The sequence below is a fragment of the Cavia porcellus genome, unplaced genomic scaffold (genome assembly GCF_034190915.1).
Source record: "Cavia porcellus strain 051 isolate PalLab524CR breed Dunkin Hartley unplaced genomic scaffold, mCavPor4.1 scaffold_8, whole genome shotgun sequence".
NCBI lineage: Eukaryota > Metazoa > Chordata > Mammalia > Rodentia > Caviidae > Cavia > Cavia porcellus.
The window spans coordinates 95,783,309-95,805,828 of NW_026947491.1; the positions used below are offsets into that span (position 1 = coordinate 95,783,309).

Genomic DNA, 22,520 nt, shown 5'->3' on the forward strand with positions numbered 1-22,520 from the left:
ACCACATGTGGCTCAGAAGTTACTCTTTGAAGTGGCTTGATATTGTGTACCGTGTGGAACATTGGAATGGAGACACTGGCTGCCAAACCATCCAGGGCCACATTTAGCATGTAGGCTTGTTGCAAATAATCGCTGTTACTAAATGGGTTCACGTTTTCAAAATACTAACACTGACCAGAGCACAGTCTGCATTGCAGCTATGACTCGTGGACGCGGTGTTTTCTTGCGTGAAAGCCCAGCGCAGAGCCAATGGCCTCTGCTTGGAGCCTGGAGACGGGTTCTGGCTAGGCAGCTGCCACCCACCACTTGTCTGTGTTCCTGTGGAAGCTTCAGGTCTGCATGGCAGGTGGGTTGGGGGTCAGCATGTGCGCTGCATGCGGGGAGCAGACCATCACCTTTGGGAGCCCTCGGAGGGCGCCACCCGAAGGCCAGCAGGACATGTGCAGTAGGCGTGGCTGTCCTCCACTGCACTTGACGTCGGCGTGGCGGCTTGGCGTGGAGTCCGGACTTTAATTACTTAACTCACAAACAGAAGACTCCCGTTTGTCCGTGAGCTGTGCACGCTGAGAAAGCTATGCAGAAACTTCTCAGTTTCTTCAGGCTCCTCCAAGATAGCTGCAAGGCGGGGCCTCGGGTGGATCGGAGAGGTTCATGAGACCTCTTCTCCAGGTTCAAGGTCAGAAGCTGTGGTTTGTCTCTTGGGGTTTGGTTTTCTCCTGATTCTAGCTTAAATGTGGTTTCTGTTTCATCCGAAATTTTTTCAGGAAACTGTTAAGACAACTTCTGTAGAGCAAATTTTACCGCTGAGTTTTAAGAGTTCTTCGTATATTTTGGATTTTGGTGCTTTTATCAGGATCTTTTTGTCTTAGATAAATATTTTCTCCCAGTCTAGATTTTCTTTTCATTGTCTTAAGCATGGCTTTCCCAAAACAGAAGTTTTTTTTTGTTTTTTTTTTTTTTTTGTCTTTTTTGTTTTTATCGGTACCAGGGATCGAACTCACGACTGCCTGCTTGCAAGGCAGGCACTCATGCCGCTGAGCTAAATCCCCAGCCCCAAAGCAGAAGTTTTTAATTTTAATGAATCCCGCTGACCAGTCCTTTCTGTCATGGATCATGCCTAAAAAAGTATCACCAAAGCAGTCATAAGGGCACACACTTGTAATCCCAGCATTCAGAAGGGTAAGGCAGGAAGAGCTCAAAGCAAGCCCCATCTCAAAAAAAAAAAAAAAAAGACACAAAAAATCATCACCAAACCCAAGGTCACCTGGATTTTCTTCCAGGAGTTTTAATTTTGCATTTTACATTTAAATCTGTGATCCAATTTGAGTTCATTTTTGTAGAGGAAGCAAAGTCCGTGTCCAGATTCCTCTTTTCTTCATTCTTGAGGGGAGGGTGGGAAATAGGAGCACATGCCCTGTGTCTCTTCTCCACTATGCTGCTGTGCCCTTTTAAAAAGCATAGCTGCCCGTGTCCATGCATGTCTGTCTGTAGACACTGCTGCTCCGTTGGTGTCTGTCGGTGTCTGTCCCTCGCCAGCCACGTACTGCCTTGGTGACTGCAGCTCTGCAGCAAGCTCCGAAACCAGCTGGTGTCTGTCTCCCAGGATGGTTCGATACATGGTCAGCTGTCCTTGGCTTTTCAGAGGCAAGTCTCATGGTGCCTGCAAGAACAGAATTCTGTCTCTTCTAGCAGCCCACCTGGCCAGGTCAGACCTTGTCAGGATTATACTCTTTTCACTGAATTCACTAGATACCTGATTACATCTGCATGGTAGCATGGTTTAATCTTCAGGCTGGACCCTTTCTACTTGCCAGTCTTGCCTATATGTAAGGCTCAGCAGAACACTGGGCACTCTTTGTGCCCACCACAGAAATAGCACAGGACCTGCTGTCCTGTCCCTTAAGTCCTATGTCCAACCCAGAGCAGAGCAGACACTCTAATGAACTCCCACCATTGAGAAACTAAGCAAAGGGAGATGAAGCTGTTAGCAGAACGAGTCACTAGTGCAGTCAGCATTCTTCTCAGCTTTGGTGGTCTCTGAGGCGCAGGCTCTGTGCTTGGCACATTTCTCAGATTGCACCTGCTACTTCCCTACCCCATCTGTGCTCTTCTTCAGCTCCTACCCTGTGTGATAGCAGCTGCTCACTGTCCTGCCCTTGTTTTTCCCAGGCCATCTCTGTGGCCCTGCAGCATAACCTTTCCCGTGGGCAGCCTGTGCTGTGCCTCTGTCCTGGACACCACCTGCCTCTTTGAGGGCTGCCGTGCCCCTCTGCCCAGAATCCTCCCCATCACTCTCACCTGCTGGCTTCTGCTTTCTTCCATTGAGGTCAGACGTCCTTTGGGTTCCGCCCTGATAGGTGAGATGCTGCCTTCGCAGGGCACCCAGGGCCATTCCTGTGCTAGCACTGCTTGTTACCACAAGTCATCTTCATCTGGCTTGTCTGTTAGATCCATGTCTAGGGTTCCCACTATATTGCCAGTGAGCAGAGACTCAATCAGTAATTGAGTAAGTGAGTGGTAGAGTACTTTTAATAAATTACTTTTTTCTCTTGCCTTTGAAATTTCTATAACTTCAGCTTTTCTTCTTTGCCATCAGATACTTTGAATATCATGTATCAGAGATGTTATCCCTTTTTGGGTCAAAAATTATTATAAGATACCTAGGACAAGATGGTAGTCTTGAACCCTCCATTTCATGTTTTCCACAGTTCACACTCTCCAGCTTCTGAGAGTGAGACCGGCACCTCAAACTCATACTCTTAACCATGTGCTGTCCCACTACCCTGTGTGCTGGCCACTCAAAGTCCTTCATGAGAGGTGTAGGAGGAGCTCCCTTCTTCACTGCATGGCGTTGGACCTAGCATTCTGGCCAAGACTTGCAGTTCCACTAGTACCACAAAGGAACACTTGTAAGTGTAGGTAGCAGCTGTAGGTTGCCTTAAGGTAGGATAACTGATCTGAAACAGTGTTGCATCACATTGGAGAAAATACTGATGAACTCCTTGCTGGCAAGTTTTGTGATAAGGCCAAGTGAGCTGCGAAGTGTCTCATGTACTTACCAAGTTGGACCAAAAATGCAGTGAATGTTAAAGCCCTTTTTTCTCACTGTGAGAGATTCATTGCCATTCAAGAGTCTCCCTCAGAACCCTCCCCCTCCCTCTAAACACTCGTGCATCATCTGGCCACCTTCTGAAGCAGCTCTGGAGTCCTGTTTCCTGAGTGTCTTTAGTTGCAGTTTTGTGGCTGCCTCAGTGGCCTGAATTGATTGAAAACATTTACCTTCCGTGGTTATTTTGACTTTGAAGAAGAGCTAGAATCACACAGCCAGATCCAAGTGGATGAGGACACGGTAATGTTTTTATTTGACAGAAATTGCTGTCAACATCTTTAGTTGATTCAGGACATCAAAGCAGCCACAGCAGCACAACTAAAGAGAGACTCAGCACTTCTGGAACTGCTTCAGAGGGTGGTGAAAATGATGAGGCATGTTCAAATCAAGGGGGAGCCTGGCATGGTGGCACATACCTGTAATTTCAGCATTGGGAGACTGAGGCAGGAGGATCACTGCAAGTTCAAGGCCAGTCAGGATATGAAGTAATTTCAAGCTCAGCCTGAACTACATAGCAAGACACTGTCTCAAAAAAAAGGGAGTAGTTTGAAGGAGATCAGTTGCAATGTGTTTTTTTATTTTTTTATTGTAGTAAGGTTTTTTAAATATTTACTGTATCTTTTGTTCATATTCCATATTCTTTTTTTTTTTTTTTTTTTTTGTCTTTTTTTCTTTTTAACGGTACCGGGGATCGAACTCACAACTGCCTGCTTGCAAGGCAGGCGTTTATGCCGCTGAGCTAAATCTCCAGTCCCCATATTCCATATTCTTTTTTTTTTTGTCCTTTTCGTTTTTATCGGTACCAGGGATCGAACTCACGACTGCCTGCTTACAAGGCAGGCGCTTATGCTGCTGAGCTAAATCCCCAGTCCCCCATATTCCATATTCTTAATAACGTACTCAGTATTTAGTGGTAAGAGAAAAATTTCAAGGTCGAGAGTTCCACAAATTATTGTTTCATCTTGTACGCTAGTACATATTTGGCATACAGGTAAACTGAGCCATTTTTAAAAGATTAGCATAAAATTACATTTTTAACAGACCTGTCACAATTTTCCAAGTGTTACTTCATTTGGTACAATTACCTTGAAAGGTATGCTAGGATATTTCTGTTCCTCAAAATGATTTCAGAATTTCTTTTAGAATTTAAGTGCAAACCACCATCAAGTCATCCATGTTTGCTTTTCGAGAAAAAACATTTAGAACATGGAAACATTCAGAAGCAGGCAGGAACTGGCCCTGGTGACACCAGGGTGGAGAGTTCAGAGCCAATCAGGGCTATAAGGAGGCTATGGTTTTTAAAAAAAAAACCTAGAGAAGTAAAGTGTGGGATCAAGTTTTGTTCAAAACAAGATGCAGCGCTGAAGTTAGGGACCAGCACAGTGTTGCGCGTTGGGTTAGGGTCATAAAATCGGCCTGTGGCCAGTTGGTTTCAAAGCATGAAGCCTTTCAACAACAGAAAAATTAAAACATAAAAGAGCTAGGGATGTAGCTCGATGTGAAGACTCTGGGAGTGGGGGGTTCAATCCCCACTCCCACTAAAGCATAGTGAGAATGAGAATAATGCAGCAGCCATGTCTTTACACAGTAACTCGGAGAAAGTGACGTGTTTTCTTTCTAATCCACTGTGCAGCCCTGGGAGTTGGTACTTGGGTGTGGTTTCCTGGTGTGAAAACTTAGCTGAGCTGTGGGGCCCTCAGCAAATTACAACAGAAGTATCTCGGAGTGTCCTTTTTCTTATTCTCAAAAAGGAAAGATTTGGCCAGATAACTAATTTAATCCCCTTAGTGGCAGAAACCCTTACTTGTCTTCCTCCATCTGTGGGGAGCTGTGAAGTAGAATGCATAGTAATATCTTGTTTTATATATTCCTTGTTGAAATCACTAGAAGTGAGAATTCTGTTTCTCAAAACCCATCCACTAGCCAGGCATGGTGGCACACCCCTTAATTCCAGCAGTTGGGAGGCTGAGGCAGGAGGATAGTTGCAGTTTCAAGACCAGCCTGAACTGCATAGCAAGACCTGTCTCAAAAAGACCAAAAAAATCTACCACACAGCAATTGCTGTCATACAGTGAAGAACAGATGTGTTCCCGCATGACAGGGCACAGGTTGAAGTGGCCTCACTTAGCTGTCCTTACCTTAAGCCATGAAAATGTGTTAATAAAGTAATGGTAACTACAAATATAGTAAACGTAGGGTCAGGAAAACTTTTAACTGGGCATGGTGGCATGTACCTGTAATTGCAGCACTCTGGAGGCTGAGGCAGGAGGATTTCTGTGTATTCAAGGCCAGCCTGGACTACACAGAATTCATGACCAGCCTGGAGGCCGGGGGTGTGGCTCAGTGGCATGATGCCTGCTTAGCAAGTACGAGGTCCTGGGTTCAACTCCCAGTTCTTAAAAAAAGACCAGCCTGAAATATATAGCAAAACCATGTCTCAAAAAGACAAAAACAGATTAGAAATAAGTACCAGAGAAACAAAAAAGATGTAGATCTCTTCTTGGATTTCTGGCCCCAAAGTTTACAAGGAAATGCTGTGGTCCTGATTGTCGAAGATGTACTTATTCCTAAAAGAAACCCTAACACAGGAATGCTATGAGCAGAATGAAGGCTTTCCAGGTAACGAGTGGGTCACTGCAGCAACCGGGGAAGCCCAACACGTAGAGCCCCTGAGAGGTAAGTATCATGGGTTAAGACGTTACCCTGTCTCAGAAGGCTGAGAAGTAGTACACTATCTTTGTGGATGAAAAAGTGTTGAGCTTCACTAAACTTGGGTTCTGATCAAGTCTTGCCTTGTTCTGTATTCTCTATGGCACTAGCCAAAAAAGAAGAACATGTCGGCCTACCAGGTGTTCTGCAAAGAGTACCGTGTGACCATCGTGGCTGACCATCCGGGAATAGGTAAGCAGAGCTGGGCCCTCAGGCTTTCCTCTCTGTCTGTATCTGGGGCAGCGCCCACAGCTGACTCAATCAGCACAGCCGCTTTCCCTGTCGGCACACAGATCTCATCTCTCCTCTGACCTGCAGGTCACTGTAGACTTTGCCTTCCTTCACCTCGCTGATACCAGGAAGTGAGCTTCCCATGTATCTTCACATGTTCCTGCCAGTAATCATGTGTGACTGTCCCGTTGGTGATATAAACCACTCTGTGGAACAGTCTTACATGTACTACTGGTGCTGGTACAAGTCCTCTTGTGAATGTATGAAACTGAAAATAATGGGAAGCTGTGAAAAATGAAATATTTTGCACTTCACATATAAGTGTGCGCACATGTGTATGTGTCTGCGTCCTGCCTTCTGAGGTCCTGCCATTGGCTTTCTCGCAGATTGCCCTTAGGTGCAGTTAGACCAACGGCCTGTATAGCACTGCTCACATTCTTCTCGTGTGGTCTGGCGAGGTGAGAGAACTCTTCCCCCAGACCTCGGACAGCCCCTTACCTGTGTGTGTCTCACTCACCTTCCCTGGTCTCCATGGGCAGCTGTGATGTGCAGCTGAGGACACTAAAGCAAGGCCGCAGGGTGTGGTGCTACACACCTGCAATCCTAGCACTTGGGAAACTGAGGCAGGAGGATTGCAGTGAGTTCAGAGCCAGCCTGGCTATGTAGTGAGTTTAAGGCCAGCCTGAGCTACATAGTGAGTCCCTGTCTCAAAAAAAATGAAATAAAAATAAATAACAGGAGACAGGAATGAAGAGGAATGGATTGGTACGCAGATGGAAGGATGACATCGCACGTCTGGGGCTGCTTCCTGGCTGCCATGGGAAAGTTCTTTGGCTCTAACCATTAAGATGTTTAGTAAAAGCCTAATACCATTTTATCAGATTCTGTGTAATATGATCCTTAATCTAACTTGGGAGGCCTTGTCAAGTTAAAAGACACCGCAGGAATATAACCTACGAGTAAAATGTGTGAGGATTTGAGCCTGTTAACCACCAAAACGTCCATTTCCTATAGAAAATTAGAAGAAAAGTGTTAGGGGTCTGGTTTGGTTTTCTGAAAGAATCCTGCAACCTTTTGATTGGATCTGCAAAAGCCTTTTTCCACTGGGCTTTGTGGTACACGCCTGTCATCCCAGCACATGGGAGGCTGAGGCAGGAGGATCACTATGAGTTCATGGCCAGCCTGGGTTGCATAGCAAGACTCTGTCCCAAAAAAACCTTTTTCCTATTTCTGCTCCTATCTACCTTCCTTCTATTTTGTTAAATAAGCCTGTTCTTTGTTTTGATTTTTACTCTTTTATGCCAGATTTTGGGGAACTCAGTAAAAAACTGGCTGAAGTGTGGAAGCAGTTGCCAGAAAAAGACAAACTGGTAAGGGCATTTTCCTACAAACATACCTTTCATAGCTTTTTGCCTTTTGAGTGTGATTCTCCTGCAGACCATGCAACTTCACAACAATGGAAACAGTGAAGAAAGAGACCGAGCAGTAGGCCATGGCGTCAGTAGTGCCAGTGCTGAGTTACCTGCTAGGGTTTCTCATTTTTCCAAACACTTTACATTGAGTCAAAAGGAGACCTCACTTGGGCAGTGAATGAAGCGTTAAAGGAGGGCAGAGCATCACAGCCTCTTCTGCAGGACCTGAGCGTCAGCAGGGCTCAGAGCTGAGGGCTGAGGGAGATGGCATGCACACAGTCCACAAGGGCTGTGCTCAGCCTGGCTACCGCTCACCATCCTCCTCACCCATGGCCATGTAGTGGACCCTGCGGCCAAGAAGCCAATAAGACAGTGACAGGTTCATGTTGGAATCATGTAGTTACTTCCCACCTGAATGACGGCCAGGCATTTAGTGTGACTTCCTTCTCATCCACAGCATGATCTGCTAGTGCTGAGACTGACCATTAGTGAGGGAAATTGTTCATTTTTCTAGGCTTCAGTGTCAGTTACAATAGGCCAGAGCCAACTCAGGAACCTCGGCCTACAAGCATCAGCCTTTACCTGCCCACTCCACTCTCCCATCTTGTTTTACCATGACCACCTTCTGTTTTATGTTTTATCTTTTCATTTGCACACTGATCTGATTGCAGATTTGGAAGCAGAAAGCTCAGTATCTGCAACACAAGCAAAACAAAGCGGAGGCTACAACTGTGAAGAGAAAAGCGTCCAGCTCAGAAGGCTCCACCAAAGTAAAAGGTAATGATCATCTCCCCTTCATGCGCTCACTGCCTTAGTCAGAAACTGGGAAAACAGCTTACACTAGAAGCAGCCACACATTATACTGGACATTACTGGTAGCAAGAAAAGATGTTCAGATTTAGAAAATGGAAATAAATCAAAGGTCAGCAGACTTTTTCTGTAAAGATGCAGAAGGTAATGTCACAGGCCATGTGCTGTATGCATACTTTGTCACAGATACCTCTGTCTTTTCCTGCAGACCTTTAAAAATGTAAAACTATTTTTAGCTCACAGGTCACACAGAAGAGGGCATAGTTTTGCCAGTGCCTGGTATACTTCCTAAGGAGGGAAGTCGGGAGCAGCACTTCTGTGGTATCTAAGGCTGCAGGCGAATTTCACCTCCCCCCACCCCACTGTTCTTCTCAGCTCCTGCTGCAGGAGTCCTGTCACCCCAGAAGAAGTCCCCACCTTCCACTGTGCTGTTACCTGCATCACCAGCCAGAGCTCCTGAGACAGAGCCCATCGATGTGGCTGCGCACCTTCAGCTGCTGGGGGAGTCCCTCAGCCTCATCGGACACCGCTTGCAGGAGACAGAGGTGAGATGGCTCTGCGCAGCTCGGGTCTGGAGCCACCACCCCTTCCACCTACATTTGCTGAGAAGTAGCTTTGTGATGAAGCTGCCAGGTACACAGAGGCAGTGAAGAAGATGACATGGGATGAGCTCGTCTGGCCTCCAATCTGCATTTTCTTCTTAAAGCTCACACTAACACACTAACACAGAGCTGAGGGTTGAGAGAGATGGCATGTACACAGTCCACATGGCTGTACTCATGAAGCAACATGAAGAAAAGTTAGAATTCCCTATAACTGATTTGTATTCTTTAAAAATACAGTGGAGCAGGAAGTGGTGGCACACCCCTGTAATCTTAGTACTCAAGAGGCTGAGGCAGGAAGACCACCACAAGTTTGAGGCCAGCCTGTGCTACAGCAGTGAGTTTTTTTTTTTTAAGACAGGGTCTCACTGTCTAGCCCAAGGTGGTCCCAAATTCATAGTGATCCTCCTGCCTCAGGCTCCTGAGTTCTGCAGTTATAAGAGTGTGCTGCCATGCCTGGTTTATGCAGTGAGTTCAAGGCCAGCCTGAACTGCATGCCAAGACCCTGTCTCAATAGAAACAAACCAAAACAGCAGTGGAAGAGGTGAGTGGAAATGCCACAGCAGTTTTCATTACTTGTACTTCTAAGATGGTTTGGATTTTTCAGCACATTTCCAACAAAGCTTTACATGTAGAAATTAGATTGTATAAAAGATGTTTTGTGTTTCTCTGAAAATAAATTATAAATGAGGAAGTTGAGGTTTTAAACTCTTTATTATGAGCCAGGCATGGTGGCACACACCTATAATCTGAGCACTTGAAGATGTTGCAAGTTCAAGACCAGCCTGGGCTACAAAGTGAGCTCAAAGCCAGTCTGAACTGCATAGTGAGACCCTATCTCAAAAAGACAATAAATAAATACTCACTCTTCATTACTTTGCACTTGAGCATATAGTGCTCTGTGTCTGAGGGACATATCGGTCTTTAAACTCTACTTTCAGAGTCACTTGACCTGCAAAGCTGCAGCGTTCCACTTCTGTAAGACAAACCGAGAAGTCAGCTCAGGAACAGAGCTAATCCCGTGGTTTAGCAAATAAAATGCCAAAGGCTGCAAGAGGTAAAGCTGTATCTGAGTTCTTTGGTTAATCTAAAAATTCAGCTGGTGTAGAAAGAGCTGGAACACTCACGTAAACTCATCTGAATGACTAAAAGAATTCCCAGAATAAAATAATCTGTGATCCTTATCTATGTTTTTCATATTCAGTCACTGTTAAGTTTCCTAAAAACTTAGAAATATTTCATTGTAAATACCTTCCACAGTCCAGATATTTCCATTTAGTGTAGCAAGTGTTTGGTGAATATCAAGCCATTCTAGTAACTTGGGAAATACAAATCTGAACACACAGGACACCTATCAGTGGGAAAGTTACAATCTAATTGGAAAGGCAAAAAGCTTGTATAATTCTCAAAACAAGCCAGTTCAGGCGAAGAGTTGCTGTGAGAGTTAATGTACAGTGTCCAGTAGCTCTTTTCAGGAGTCTCACTCAGACCCCCAGGGAGCTTGTCAGCCACTGACCCCACAGAGGCACCGAGCAGAGCAGGGCATGGGTCCCCGCCCACAGGGCTGGACAGAGCCATCTCATGCTGCTTAGAAGATCATGCAGTTTAAAACTTAGGACTGTTTATTTTTAAAATTTTCTGTTTAATATTTTTAAGTCTTGCTACAATATGATTGACATACCATAGCACTCACCCTTTAAAGTGCAGAACTTAGTGGATTTTTGTATATTTCTAGCACAGTAAGCCTGTCACTGGTATCTAATTCCAAAATTACAGTTTTATTTGAGTAAGTCTGTTTAGCCACCCGGGTGTTGTGACATATACCTCCGTAATCCCAGTGCTGTGGGAGGCAGAGGGAGGAGGATTGTAAATTCAAGCTCAGTCTGGACAATTTAGCAGGTTAGCAAAACCCTGCCACAAATTTTTTTTTTAAAAAATTAGGAGATGTAGCTTAGTACAAAGGCCCTGTGTTCAATTCCCAGGGCTGCTAAGTAAATAAATCCTTTTGCAGTGATTCTTGATGTTGCAAAAGTAATGTCCTAATTTTTCTCTAGTGTTCATAATGGGGCATGTAACTATCAAAGTTGTATCACCTATTTGCAACGTGGAAGCACATATCACAGTTAAGGGAACTTAGAGATTGGTAATTGGGCCTAGGGAGTTGAGTGAAGGTCACAGATGGATATCGATCCACAGAAGTACTCAAGCAAGTCCCCAGCCTGCTCCCCTCCTGCCTGTGCCCTCCTGCCACCCTGTGCTACTCAAGTAGCACGAAGACTGTGGAGAACAGAGCAGGGAGTCAGGGAAAGGCACTGTGAAAGGGAGGCGGTATCCAAGCTGATCTGAACAGATGAGCAGGGAGTGTGTCCCGCAGGATGTTGGAGAGACGGCAGGTTTTGCAGCCCTGGTCTTCTACAGGAAGGGATGAGGGTGATCCATCGAGGAATAGACATTTTAGCTATCTTGTGTGTTGGTCTTCCTTGGGTTTTATTTGAAAATTTTCACTGAAATATTAAAACAGTAAGTTTCATTTTAGCAATAAGCATTAGGTGGAAAATAAAGTCTAGAAACTAGAGTACAGGGGTTCTTCACGGACTCTGCAGTGTTTATACTCTGTTGTTTGGGAACTGCAGGGCTCTTTTGAGTGGGGATGGGTATGAGCAGAGCTCCTATTCAGTTCTTTTGAGACCTGCTATTTTGGAGGTTGTGGATAAAGAGAGATCAGAGTTGGAGAAGCATTAGAGCAATGTCTAGATACAGTGAAGATGTGGATTAGTTTAGCAGATGCTTCTTGAGCATTTTCCTGGCTGCACAGCCTGAACTCAAGAGTTGCTGTTGGACCACCCTTCCACAGAGCCTCTCTGGATCTGTTATGGGACACTTGTCATAGGTAGCACATAAATGAGAGAGGGGCAGAGTTTCTGTCCTTGAGGGACTTAGCATCAGTTTGGAGATTCAGGCATAGTACATTAGGTGTAGCTAGTTGTAGGCAAAAGTGATGAATGATATTGCTGTTTGCTAACATTTGCTAGATGCTTAGTCTGCCAACTCTAGTTCAGAACGCTCTATGTAGATTAATTCATTTAATTCACATGGCAGCTTTAGGACAGGCAGTATTTTTGTTTCTCATTTTACCAAAGAAAAAACAGGCTTAGATGGAGTCTTTTGCTCAGAAGCTTAGGCCCTAGTGTTGACAGTTGAATTTGGAGTGTGTCCTCAGAGTATAAGCTCTTACCCTCTCACTGGACCACAGCCCCAAAAGGAGAGGGCAAGAAGAGTGAAGGAAAAGTTGGTGACAGCATAGCCTCAGGCCTGGACAGCTGCGAGAATGGCAATGACTTTGGTAGGCTAACGGGACTAAGGGGTAGATTAGAATAAGAAGGTTATTCCTCTTTCAGGCATGTCGAGATTGAAAGATAGCCAAGAGGTCACCCAGCGGACAGCCAGGGATGCACTTTGCGGGTGATGAGAGTAGTAATCACTTTCCACATACTGCAAGCTGTGCCAATGCTTTACACTTACTATTTCAGGCCCAGCCAATCAGCAGCTAGGCCAGGTACAGAACTCAAATCCAGTCCCTTACAGTGCTTCTGAGCAGTGGGTGTACCACAAGTGGGCTCCTTCTCACCTCTTTAGAGCACAGGTATAGATGATGTGAAGTGTGTGAGATGTAGAATTTACTTCAGCATGGAATGGTGATCTCAGCTATGTCAAGAAATGTGTGCATGGTTATTTAAGTGGGAGTATATAAAGTAGCAAGGTTGAGTCATCACACTTGAGTTGCTCTTGGGGCTTGTGACAGATGTGCTTTTGCATACATGAGCTCACAGATCTTCCCAGCAGCTCTCCAGAGCAGATACAGTGGATTATGAATACAAAGAGGAGACCTGGAAGTATACTATGAAAGTTTCCTCTTTAAGTAACTTCCAGAATCATCAGAGTAGATCCCCCGGCCTATGTAAGTTTCATTTTACAGACAGAAGGGTCCAAGATTTGTTACAAGCCACCAGGCAGGGCTGGAGATTTAGCTCAGTGTGTAAGCGCCTGTCTAGCAAGCAAGAGGTCATGAGTTCGATCCCTGGTACCAAAATAAAATAAAAGCCACATGGCAAGGCATGGTGGCACATATCTCTAATCCCAGCACTCAGGAAGCAGAGGCAGAATTGCTATGAATTCGAGGCCAGCTTGGGCTACAAAGTGAGTTAAATGCCAGTCTAAACTGCATAGTGAAACCCTGTCTCGAAAAGACAATGAATGAATGAATGAATGAATGAATGAATGGACAAGCAAATGAATGGCACACGAGGAAGTCAGGAAAGGGAGAGCACACAGGTGTGCGTGACAAGTCCCCTCTCCTTTCAGGGCATGGTGGCCGTGTCCGGCAGTTTGTCGGTACTTCTGGATTCTATCATCTGTGCTCTTGGCCCCTTGGCGTGTCTGACCACACAGCTACCTGAGCTGAACGGCTGTCCCAAGCAGGTCTTGGTGAGTTTTCCTATTTTCCTTGGATGCAGGGGGTCAGGCTCCTCGGGAGCAGGCGTGCTCCTGAGCCCCTTGGCCCATGGAATGTTGTGCTGCACTGTTGAACGCTGTGCTTGGAGCGAGACCAGAAAATGTGCCACTCTCCAGAACAGTAATGTGGGGACAAGCAGTCTAGCCCTTGAGGTATCATACCTCTACTTGCTCTTCTATACACAGATAGTGCGGCAGTTTTCTGCCTCATTGATACTGGCATTGCTGGACATGGTTGTGCATGCCTGTAATCCCAGCACTTGGGAGGCTGAGCCAGGATGATCACAGCAAGTGGAGACCAGCCTGGGCTACAAAATGAGCTTAAGGCCAGCATAGTGCATAGTGAGACCCTGTCTCGAGAAGACAAAAAAAAAAAAAAAAAAAAAAAAAAATTACATATATATGATACTGGGATTAACAGGAGAGGGTCAGCAGAGTAGCTCCTAATGTAACAGACCTCCTAATGCCTTCCACCCTCTGCTGCTCCAACTCTACCTCCCTCCTTGGCTCTCCCCTTGAACAGAGAAATGTGCCTCCTAGCACCCTGGGAAGTACTCCTCAGTTGAATCTGTTCTCCTTGTTTTACAGTCAAACACACTAGACAACATTGCTTACATCATGCCTGGACTGTGACAACAAAGAACCCTGGGACAGAACCCTCCCCAGCCCGTTGCTGGTTGGTGTATATATCACTGTTACAGCCCCTTCATTGGCCTCTGGATGTGCGTTTTAAATTTTATATCTATGTATTATATATATGTAATGTACAGTACATAGGACTCTAACTACTTTGCTTTAGTTATTTTATGATATGGCAAAGGTGTAGCTAAGAGGAAACTTTGGCAGGAATAGGGGCTTGGGACTCTTTATTCTCTTGTGGTGGATAAATCTGCCTTAAAAATCAGTGTCACTTGGGACTGGGGGCTTGTTGTAGGTGCCAAGTGCTCCTGCCATTGACAGCTAAAGTGTGACTTTTTCCAAATCAGTGGTACCTCCAGACCCATCACTGACCATTTGCCTTACCTGTCTTACAGTTGAAATGTAAGGAGGACTATGAAAGATGCCAGCTGCGCAAGTGACCTTGGTGGGAGGTGACGCTATCCTGCCCACGGTAGCTACTGAGATAGTTTAGGTGGGCTGAGTAGGGGTCACTGCAGTCCTTCCTACAGTGTCCACGTCCCAAAACTCACTGCAATCACTGGTACCAATGGCAACCTCGAGAGAGGCCAAGAGTGACGTTGATTCCTGGCAGCAAGAAATTCCTGAGGGGGAAAGCTACACGTGTTGTACGCTGGCCCTCAGCATTTGGTCTGCAAACCCGAAAGCCGGTGTCTTTCATTGGCCATGCTAGACTGCCCACCAAGCCCCCAGATTCTGCTGCTTAGTTTCTCGGTGGTGATGGAAGATAAGCATTGCCCCACATGGCTCTCGGGTTCATCTTACCGGTTTCCCTGTGGGCAGATACAGCACCGTTCCACATGTGAGTGAACTGCAACATGACTCAGTTCTCATGTAGGTTTATTTATATGTGTGTGGATGTGTATTTTAATTATGTGTATTTAACTCTAAATTTCTTGGATTTTAATTTATGCTGTAAATTTGTGTATATATAATTTAATAATAACAAAAGCCTCCACCAGCAGCAGCATATTGTAGATACAGATTGGTTACTTCCCCTTTCTTCCTTCCTCTGGTCTGTTCTGAAAACTCCAAATCATCTATACTTCAAGGTCTTATATCTCAAAAAAAGAATCATCATATTGTGGTTCTAATTCTTCATAGAGAATTTCAAACCCTTCAATAATGTCAAAAAAAGTGAAATAAAGAAATATTACCATTCCCTGCTGCCCTTATTTCCAAAGAGCCAGACCTGTGTCCCAGGTGGAAAGAACTGGACAGTGGATGGTTTTCAGTTGGTGACTTCTTGCTGAGCCATGCCAGCTGGCCAGGGCCACTGTGAGGCTCTGGGGACAGTGCAACTAGCACACGTCCTGTGCAGCTCCCCCTTCGCCAGCCAGCAATTACAGGAGGCCATGCTCCTCAAAGGCGCTCTGGCATTGAGCTCACTCAGCTCAGAGTAGTTTTGCATTTGATCAAGGAAACAGGAATGTTAGGAACCGAAATCAAGGAGAGCAGAATGTTAGCTTGCACATGCCAGGACCGTGTCCAGTCCTCACTGGTTCCCAGGGGAGCTCCCTGTCAGACAGGACTCAGTGGGGGGTGGCACACAGGCAGGCAGGCCTACATTGGTGGGGGCATGACCATGTGACTCACTGCCGGGAGGCTCTGAACCACCAGCAGTACAGGCATGACTGTCCCATGGTGGGGGGCAGGAATGGTCCCATCAGGTGATACACGCTGCCCCATGGGACTGCCATGTACATACCACCTATAGTTCAAGTCAGTGAGAACATGTTAATGAAGTCCTGGCAAGAATCTGCTTTTTTTTGTTCATTTGCTTTTTCCTTTGAAATCCAGCCCTAGTATATTTGTATTTACGATTTGTACACATTTATATGATAATCTGTGTCTTGTGGTATTTGGTACTTCATAGAGGAAAAACTTTGGATCCAGACCTTCTTGCAGTTTTTATATCCTTGTTTTATTTTGTTTTTTTAAATTCCAGTGGCTTGACCCAAATGTCATTATGATTGTATAAAGAAATAAAATTTTGTACTTATATTATTAAAAATCACATTTTTAATATTTGTAGTTTAGTCTCAGCTGTCTTTTCCCTAATCATGCTTATCAGACTTGCTATGAAATTATAAAATTTAGCTGTTTTTCACCTTTTGTTGTACTGTAATTTTCTCCAAAATAAAGAATTTGAAGTAGAAGTGAAATTACTAACTTCAGCCATTTTCCTACCAACCATCTTACCATTAATTAACTTTTACACTGTAAATGCTCTTCACTGTCTTTTACAAATTGCAAAGCCATGGGGCTGAGTGGGGATTTAGCTCAGCGGCATAAGCACCTGCCTTGCAAGCAGGCAGTCATGAGTTCGATCCCTGGTACTGATAAAAAGGAAAAAGACAAAATAAAATAAAATAAACAAATTGCAAAGCCCGAGCATCTGATAGTCCTTGCTGTTTACTGGCAAACAGAACTGTGAACATTTTCTGTAGTCCCAAGCAACCTAAAAGAAAAAAAAAAAAAAAGCAGGAAATATATATGTTTTTATTTATTTATTTATATATGATGATCTTTAAACCTTGGGTATCTTGATTTTTCTCTAGGAAGAATTTAAATGAAATAATAGATTACATTTATGCAGCCACGAAAAGGGACTTTTATTACCTTTAGCAAAGCATGATACAAATATTACTGAAACATTTAAAAAGGAAAATTAAAATCAAACATCTTCCCAAGTCACTTTTTTCCTTGTTAACACATACTTTAAAAGCAATCAATTTTCTCTGAAATGGGGCTTGAACCCAGGGTCTTTGCATCTACAGCCTCCCCAGCCCTTTTTAAAAATTGTTTTCTTTTGTTGTTTTGTTTGGGGTTTTTTGTTTGAGCCAGCATCACTTAGTTGCCCAGACTGGGCTCAAACTTCTGATCTTCCTGCCTCAATTTCCTGGAGTACTGGGATTACAGCTGTGCACAAGCAGGCCTGGCAGCTTTGTACTAAGAATATTTTCCTTTTACATCTCTGTTTATCAATTAACACACGCACAAGAGTGATGGCATACACCTGTAATCCCAGCACTCCAGAGGCTGAGGCAGAAAGATCACTTGAGTTCAAGGCCAGCATGAAGTGTATAGTGAGACCCTGTCCCAAAAGACAAAAACAGCAGGGCACGATGATACATGCTTGTAATCCCAGTACTCATGAGGCTGCGGCAGGAGGAGCGCCACAAACTCAAGGGCAGCCTGGACAACATAGCAAAAAACTCTCAAAAAATAAAAACATGCTTCCACTTCCCTGTAATAGCTATAAATGATTTGTTTCTGAAGAATAAAGTTCACAAAAACTTAGCAAATCGCCACCTAACATGGATATATTCAAAGTCATCAGTGAGGTGGGTGTGGTGCTGCACACCTGTGATCACATTGGACACCCGCCTGTCTCAAAAACCAAAGCCATCAGTGAAAAAACGTTCGCAGTATGCTTACAGGAAGCAAGACGTGTAAGTACCTTAATATGAAGGTCATCGTAAATGTACATGGCTACAGTGCAGGAGCCTCTACGGAAAGGTGGACTACGTCGCTTACATTTCCATAGTTACGACCAGAAGAGGCGGAGTCCTCCAGCCCCGTGGAGCACCTAGCCCAGTGGGAAAGGGCAGATGTTGACAGGGTTCTGTTAAGCACTAGAGGCCTCTAAGTAGTTTTTATACTGTAGATGCTGCACCGCAGCTCAAACAAGTGAACACATGGCAGTCATCACAACATTCATCTAGTCATTAGGCAGCCAAAATGTGTGCCAATTAAATTTAGCCTTTTAGGTGCAAAATTCGCAGCACGCGATCAATAAAATGTTAAAGCACCCTGCGGTGGCCCGGCCTTGGCCGCAGTGGCTCTCAAGGATATTTGGTGACCCAGCGCGTGGGTCGCCTGTGCACGTGGTCCGCGGCCAGGAAGCCAAAGAGGCTTAACTCACACAGCTGGGAAAGCCCTGTCACGGTCTCAGCCTGGCCTCTCCGGGAGGCCCTCGGATTAGGAGCGAAACTTCATCGGCTTTTGTTCTTCACAAAGACCCACTGCTTTCTTTAAATTAGGTCAATGGAACCACTGACCTTGCAAAACAATGGTGCCAAGTCTTGGATCTCAAGCAGAGAGAATGGGGACTCGTGTTTACATGCCGACGGCCCACGCCTGGCCACTCCGCCAAGCCACCGCAGCTCAGCAAGCGAACAGCGCCCGAACTCCACTTCCGGCGCAGGGAAAGGACCAATCCCCTCCCGCTTCCGACGCGGACCCTTAGGCCACGCCCCTGGACCACGGCGCCGCGCTCGGGACCCGGTTTGGCGGCCTCGCCCCGCGTGCGTGACGCATCTGGGCGGAGACCTGCCCTGAGCGCTCGGCCTCTCCTCCAGCCGCTGGCGCGTCACGTCACGGGTTGGCGGCGCCGGCGGTTGCTGTCAGCTGATTACCCGGTTAGTGGCAGCGACTGCCGCGGCCATGGACTTTCTCTTGGGAAACCCGTTCAGCTCCCCGGTGGGACAGCGCATCGGTGAGTCTCTGGAGCCCCGTGCAGCCTCGGCTTCTGGCGGCTCCGGTCCGGCCCCCTCGAGAGGCAAGGAGGGTGCTGAGGGTAGTGAGTCGCACCCGACCCGCCCATCTTTGATGGGCAAGAGAGCAGTCTCATAGGAAGCCTCTCTCAGGGATGGATGCTTGTGGGAACCAATCGGTGAGGGCGAAGGCGGGCCCAGTGTGGCGGTCCACCAATGTGCGCGCAGCGGGGGTCGCGAGTGGAGGGAGAAAGTTTTCGGGGTTAAAGGGACCTCGGAGCACCCCTCGGGTCTCTAGAGCCGGGGTCACTGAGAACTCGGCGAAAGATCGTGTGTGCCGGTGCTGAGAGCGCGGCCAGCGTGGAGAAACCAGGCGGCCTTGTGGAACTCCGCCTCACCAGGAAGCGGGGTCCTCTCTGTGCCCGGAACGTTCTTACTCGTCCCAGCTGTCACCGCCGTGTCGCGCTTGCCCCGGGTATAGGTGGCTGTTGTGAACCTATCGTCAGCCTTCAACAGGGGACGCAGGAGAACCGGGGGACACAAATGCAGGCCGAACCTGCAAACACATCCACCCTGGGAGTCATCGTGCAGGGAACCCAGAGGACGCTTAAATGTGGCCCGAGCCCCCCACACACGCCCACCCCGGGAGTCACCAGACAGGGGACCCAGAGGACACACAGGCGCAGCCCGACCCCCCAATATTCATATATCCTGGAGCCACCCTGCAGGACTGGAGAAAAGTTGCCCTTGTAGAATCTTCCTACTTCAAAATAAGTAAAACAGATCTGCCTTCAAAGTCAGCTGCCTTTTCCCCAGGCTTCCTGGACAAGCTTACCTTGCTCTGGGCTTCAGCTGCTAAAGAATTGCGTTTCTTCTTTCCCTGATGGATTGCATTTCATGGGTAAAAAGACTTCCAAGAGAGCGTTGCACATCTGATCTCAGGGGATGAGATTGCTGCTTGGAGGAGCTCACCCTGGGACCCACCACCCCTGTTCTGCACACCCACAATCCTCTTTGGGGCTCATTAAGGTGACATGGCAGTGCCCCAGCCCAGGGGATCCCAAAAATTTGCATTCAAACAAGTCCCCAGGCATATTTGTGGGCTTGGCCCATCCAGCTGGAGGGAGGTGGAGGTCCACCTTACCCAAGGACACCTCTAAAAGCAGAAATGAGCCACCCAAAGCTGCTGAGAGTTAAGCCAAAGCTGAAGCTTCTCTACAGTAAGGCTACACGAAGAGCTGTTGTCCTCACTAAAGCCCTTGCTGTCCAAGTTCTTCTGCATGTAGGGCCAGAAGGACTGTTCGTTGTCTGTGACTGTTTTGTGTTTTGAAATGAAGTATCAGCCTCTCCATGGTGCTCAGGCTGGTCTTGAATTTCTGGTCTCAGGCCATGCACTGCCTCAGCCTTCCCACAGTAAGAGCTCCTGTGCACACCACTCCACTGTATACTTGCTGGAGATGGAAGGCCGTCTGTTGGAGGGTTTGCAGGCCCCTCACAACAAGAGTGAAATAGTCTCTCCTCCAGTTGGTGCTGAGAGCAAAGTCATGAGGACAGTGTCCTGGTAGAGCAGTGGATTCTGTGACACTAACCAACAGAGTCGCTTAACCCACAGAGCTCTGGTCCAGCCTCGCACACAGATACTTGTGGATAACACTGCTGGAGCACCCACTCCTATGTGCCCCACAGAACTGTTTCTGTTGTCAGAGTGCAGGCATCACTGCCTCTTCTCAGAGGCTGTCTTGACCCCCAAGCTCCTGTCCTATGCTCCTGCCTTCTGGGTTCCTCCACTAAGGGCAGCTCTGAGCATGAAGCAAGCTTGTCCCAGGGGTGACAGGAAACCTCATGGCTGCCGTTGTTGCACCAATACCTCACTGTCCTGTTCACACTTATACACCTCTTCCTCTTCACCTAGCCTGTACTCTTTTATTTTTCTCAGTATTAAGGACTCAACCATGGGTCTTTATACTAAACCATATCCCCAACATCTTTTTAAATTTTTTTTATTTTGAGATAGTGTCTAGGTTGCCCAGGCTGGGCTTAAACATGAGATCCTGCCTCAGCATCCCTGAGCGCTGGGACAGCAGAGCCTATCATGCCTAACCTGGACTGCACTTCTCTTTGTTCATTTGTTTGTTTGTTTTTCGAGACAGGATCTCACTATGTAGCCTAGACTGTTCTCAAACTCATCACAATCCTGCCTCTGCCTCCTGAGTGCTGGGATTACAGGTGTGTGCCGCCACACCCTGCCTAAACTGCACTTCTTGAGAACAGGGATGTCTCACTTACCTAGCTGCCCTTCACTATCATGATATTGGTACCCAGCAGGAGACAGGAAAGGAAAAAGGATGACCCTGTGAGGTTTCCTGTGTTTTCAGTTTCACCAGGAGTCAGTCTCCAGGTCCAGAGTATCACAGCCCCCATGGGTAGGGTGCAGATCCAGTCTCTCAGTTCTCACAACAATGCCTCAGGCTATACCATCCTCCAGCCTCCAGATGGGCCTTGTTATCTACCCATACGTCATGGGTATGTGCTTCTTGGGCTTATACCAGGTCCAGGTCCTTCCCAAGGGAGCAGCTTGGCCAAAGAGGGTCCTAGAGCCCCTGTTCTGGGCACAGCTAACACAGCTGTCTTTTGAGCATTTCAAGCCCTATTAAAGACTCTTTGCATCCACATCTCAGTGGCTGGGTTCACAGACAGATGTCAGATGTCAGAGATCCCCAGCATCTGTTTCTGCTCTCAGTCTCCTACACTTGTGAAATCAAGCTACAAACCCAGAGACTGGTCCAAGAGACCAGCCTGCCCCTGGAGTGGTGGATGCTGGGTGAGGTGGAAAGCTCAGCACTTGGAAAAGAGGTGGAAAGAGCTGTCCTTGAGTCCCTATAGGCCTCACCAGGCAGCCATAGGAAGGAAGCGTGAAAATGCAGGGCCGCTGGAAACCAGGTGGACAGCTAACATGCTCAGACAGCAGGCTGGGGTCCTGTAGAGCTGGGCTGGCACTTGTTCTACTCCTGACCATGCCTTGTGCACTGCCCATTGTCCTCACTTACCACCACCACCACCCCCCCCAGAAAAGAAGAGGGGTCCAGGCTAAGCCGGCACTGGCAGGAAGACAGAAAGTGAGACACTAAGGCTGTGGATAGGCAAGAGAACTGATTGCCAGGTCGAGAGGCAAGGAGACCTCAGTGACGGGAGAAATGGTGTAAATAGCCAGCCCTGGAGCCAATCAGAGATGCACCTGCCTTGATGGGTAGTGAGCTGCTGCTGCTGCTGAATGTCTGCATGGCTGCCAGAGTAAACCAGAGCAGAGTCCCCAGCTTCTCCTGTAAGGGCCACAGAGTGAGCATGCACAGTCTCTGTTGCAGCCACCCAGCACAACTGTTATTGTATAGGCGCAGCCTTCAACAGGAGTGATGTATGGGAATGGCCATGTACTAACGAGACAGCCAGTTGAAGGTCGTCCTTTTCACATGCCAGGAGACATGTTGTCCTTTGGCTTTTGTTCCTGTCACTTAAAAGTATCAAGACCTTCTGTCTTTCTTAGGCCACACAGAAGCAGACTGTGTCTGTTTCGTGGGTCCATAGGTAGCTGACCTTCACGTCATACTAGCTGGCAGGGGTCGGGCTGTGCTCCTTAATGTGGGCTCCAGAGCACCCATGCCAGGGAGGCTGGAAGGTGGCCCAAGTTAGTCGCTCCCTTAGCCCATATGTGCCTGGGAAGCCTGTGAGTCTGAAGCAGCAGTGTCCTGATCCAGCGTGCAGGAGCCAGAATGACAGAATTGCCTTCAGCAGGGTTTTGCACCAGCTGTATGCACAGTGGCTCGGAGCAGGCGACTTGACCTGTGTCCAGCTTTGTTCCTGTGCAGTGAGTCCAGTGCTAGGCCTGTCACTTGGGTGCTATGTCTAGCACTGCAAAGCACCTGGCTGGACTTGCCAGGCAGGAGGCGGCATGGGATTTTCC

At 46.9% G+C, this 22,520-nt stretch overlaps 1 protein-coding gene and 1 long non-coding RNA gene across 8 annotated transcripts in view; one reads left to right on the forward strand and one right to left on the reverse strand.

The window, feature by feature from the left end:
- Nucleotides 1–16,097, forward strand: part of Hmgxb4 (HMG-box containing 4) — a 32,680-nt gene extending 16,583 nt beyond the window's left edge. For 4 of the 7 annotated variants that reach the window (XM_013143003.3, XM_063255558.1, XM_063255555.1 and 1 more), the window contains 6 exons: nucleotides 5,929–6,010; nucleotides 7,355–7,419; nucleotides 8,133–8,238; nucleotides 8,647–8,816; nucleotides 13,236–13,358; nucleotides 13,974–16,097. In XM_013143003.3, the coding sequence (XP_012998457.1) occupies nucleotides 5,929–6,010; nucleotides 7,355–7,419; nucleotides 8,133–8,238; nucleotides 8,647–8,816; nucleotides 13,236–13,358; nucleotides 13,974–14,018 (591 nt within the window). In that variant the 3' untranslated portion in view covers nucleotides 14,019–16,097. Of the gene's footprint in view, nucleotides 1–954; nucleotides 5,786–5,928; nucleotides 6,011–7,354; nucleotides 7,420–8,132; nucleotides 8,239–8,646; nucleotides 8,817–13,235; nucleotides 13,359–13,973 lie in introns of those variants that run through there. The other 3 variants (XM_063255560.1, XM_063255556.1, XM_063255557.1) reach the window with 3 other exon arrangements.
- Nucleotides 15,963–19,814, reverse strand: LOC106025552 (uncharacterized). Its single transcript, XR_001199152.3, has 3 exons — nucleotides 18,128–19,814; nucleotides 17,527–17,655; nucleotides 15,963–16,524 (listed from the first exon to the last, which is right to left on the reverse strand). It is a non-coding gene; the product is annotated as an uncharacterized LOC106025552 (long non-coding RNA).
- Nucleotides 19,815–22,520: the final 2,706 nt, after the last annotated feature.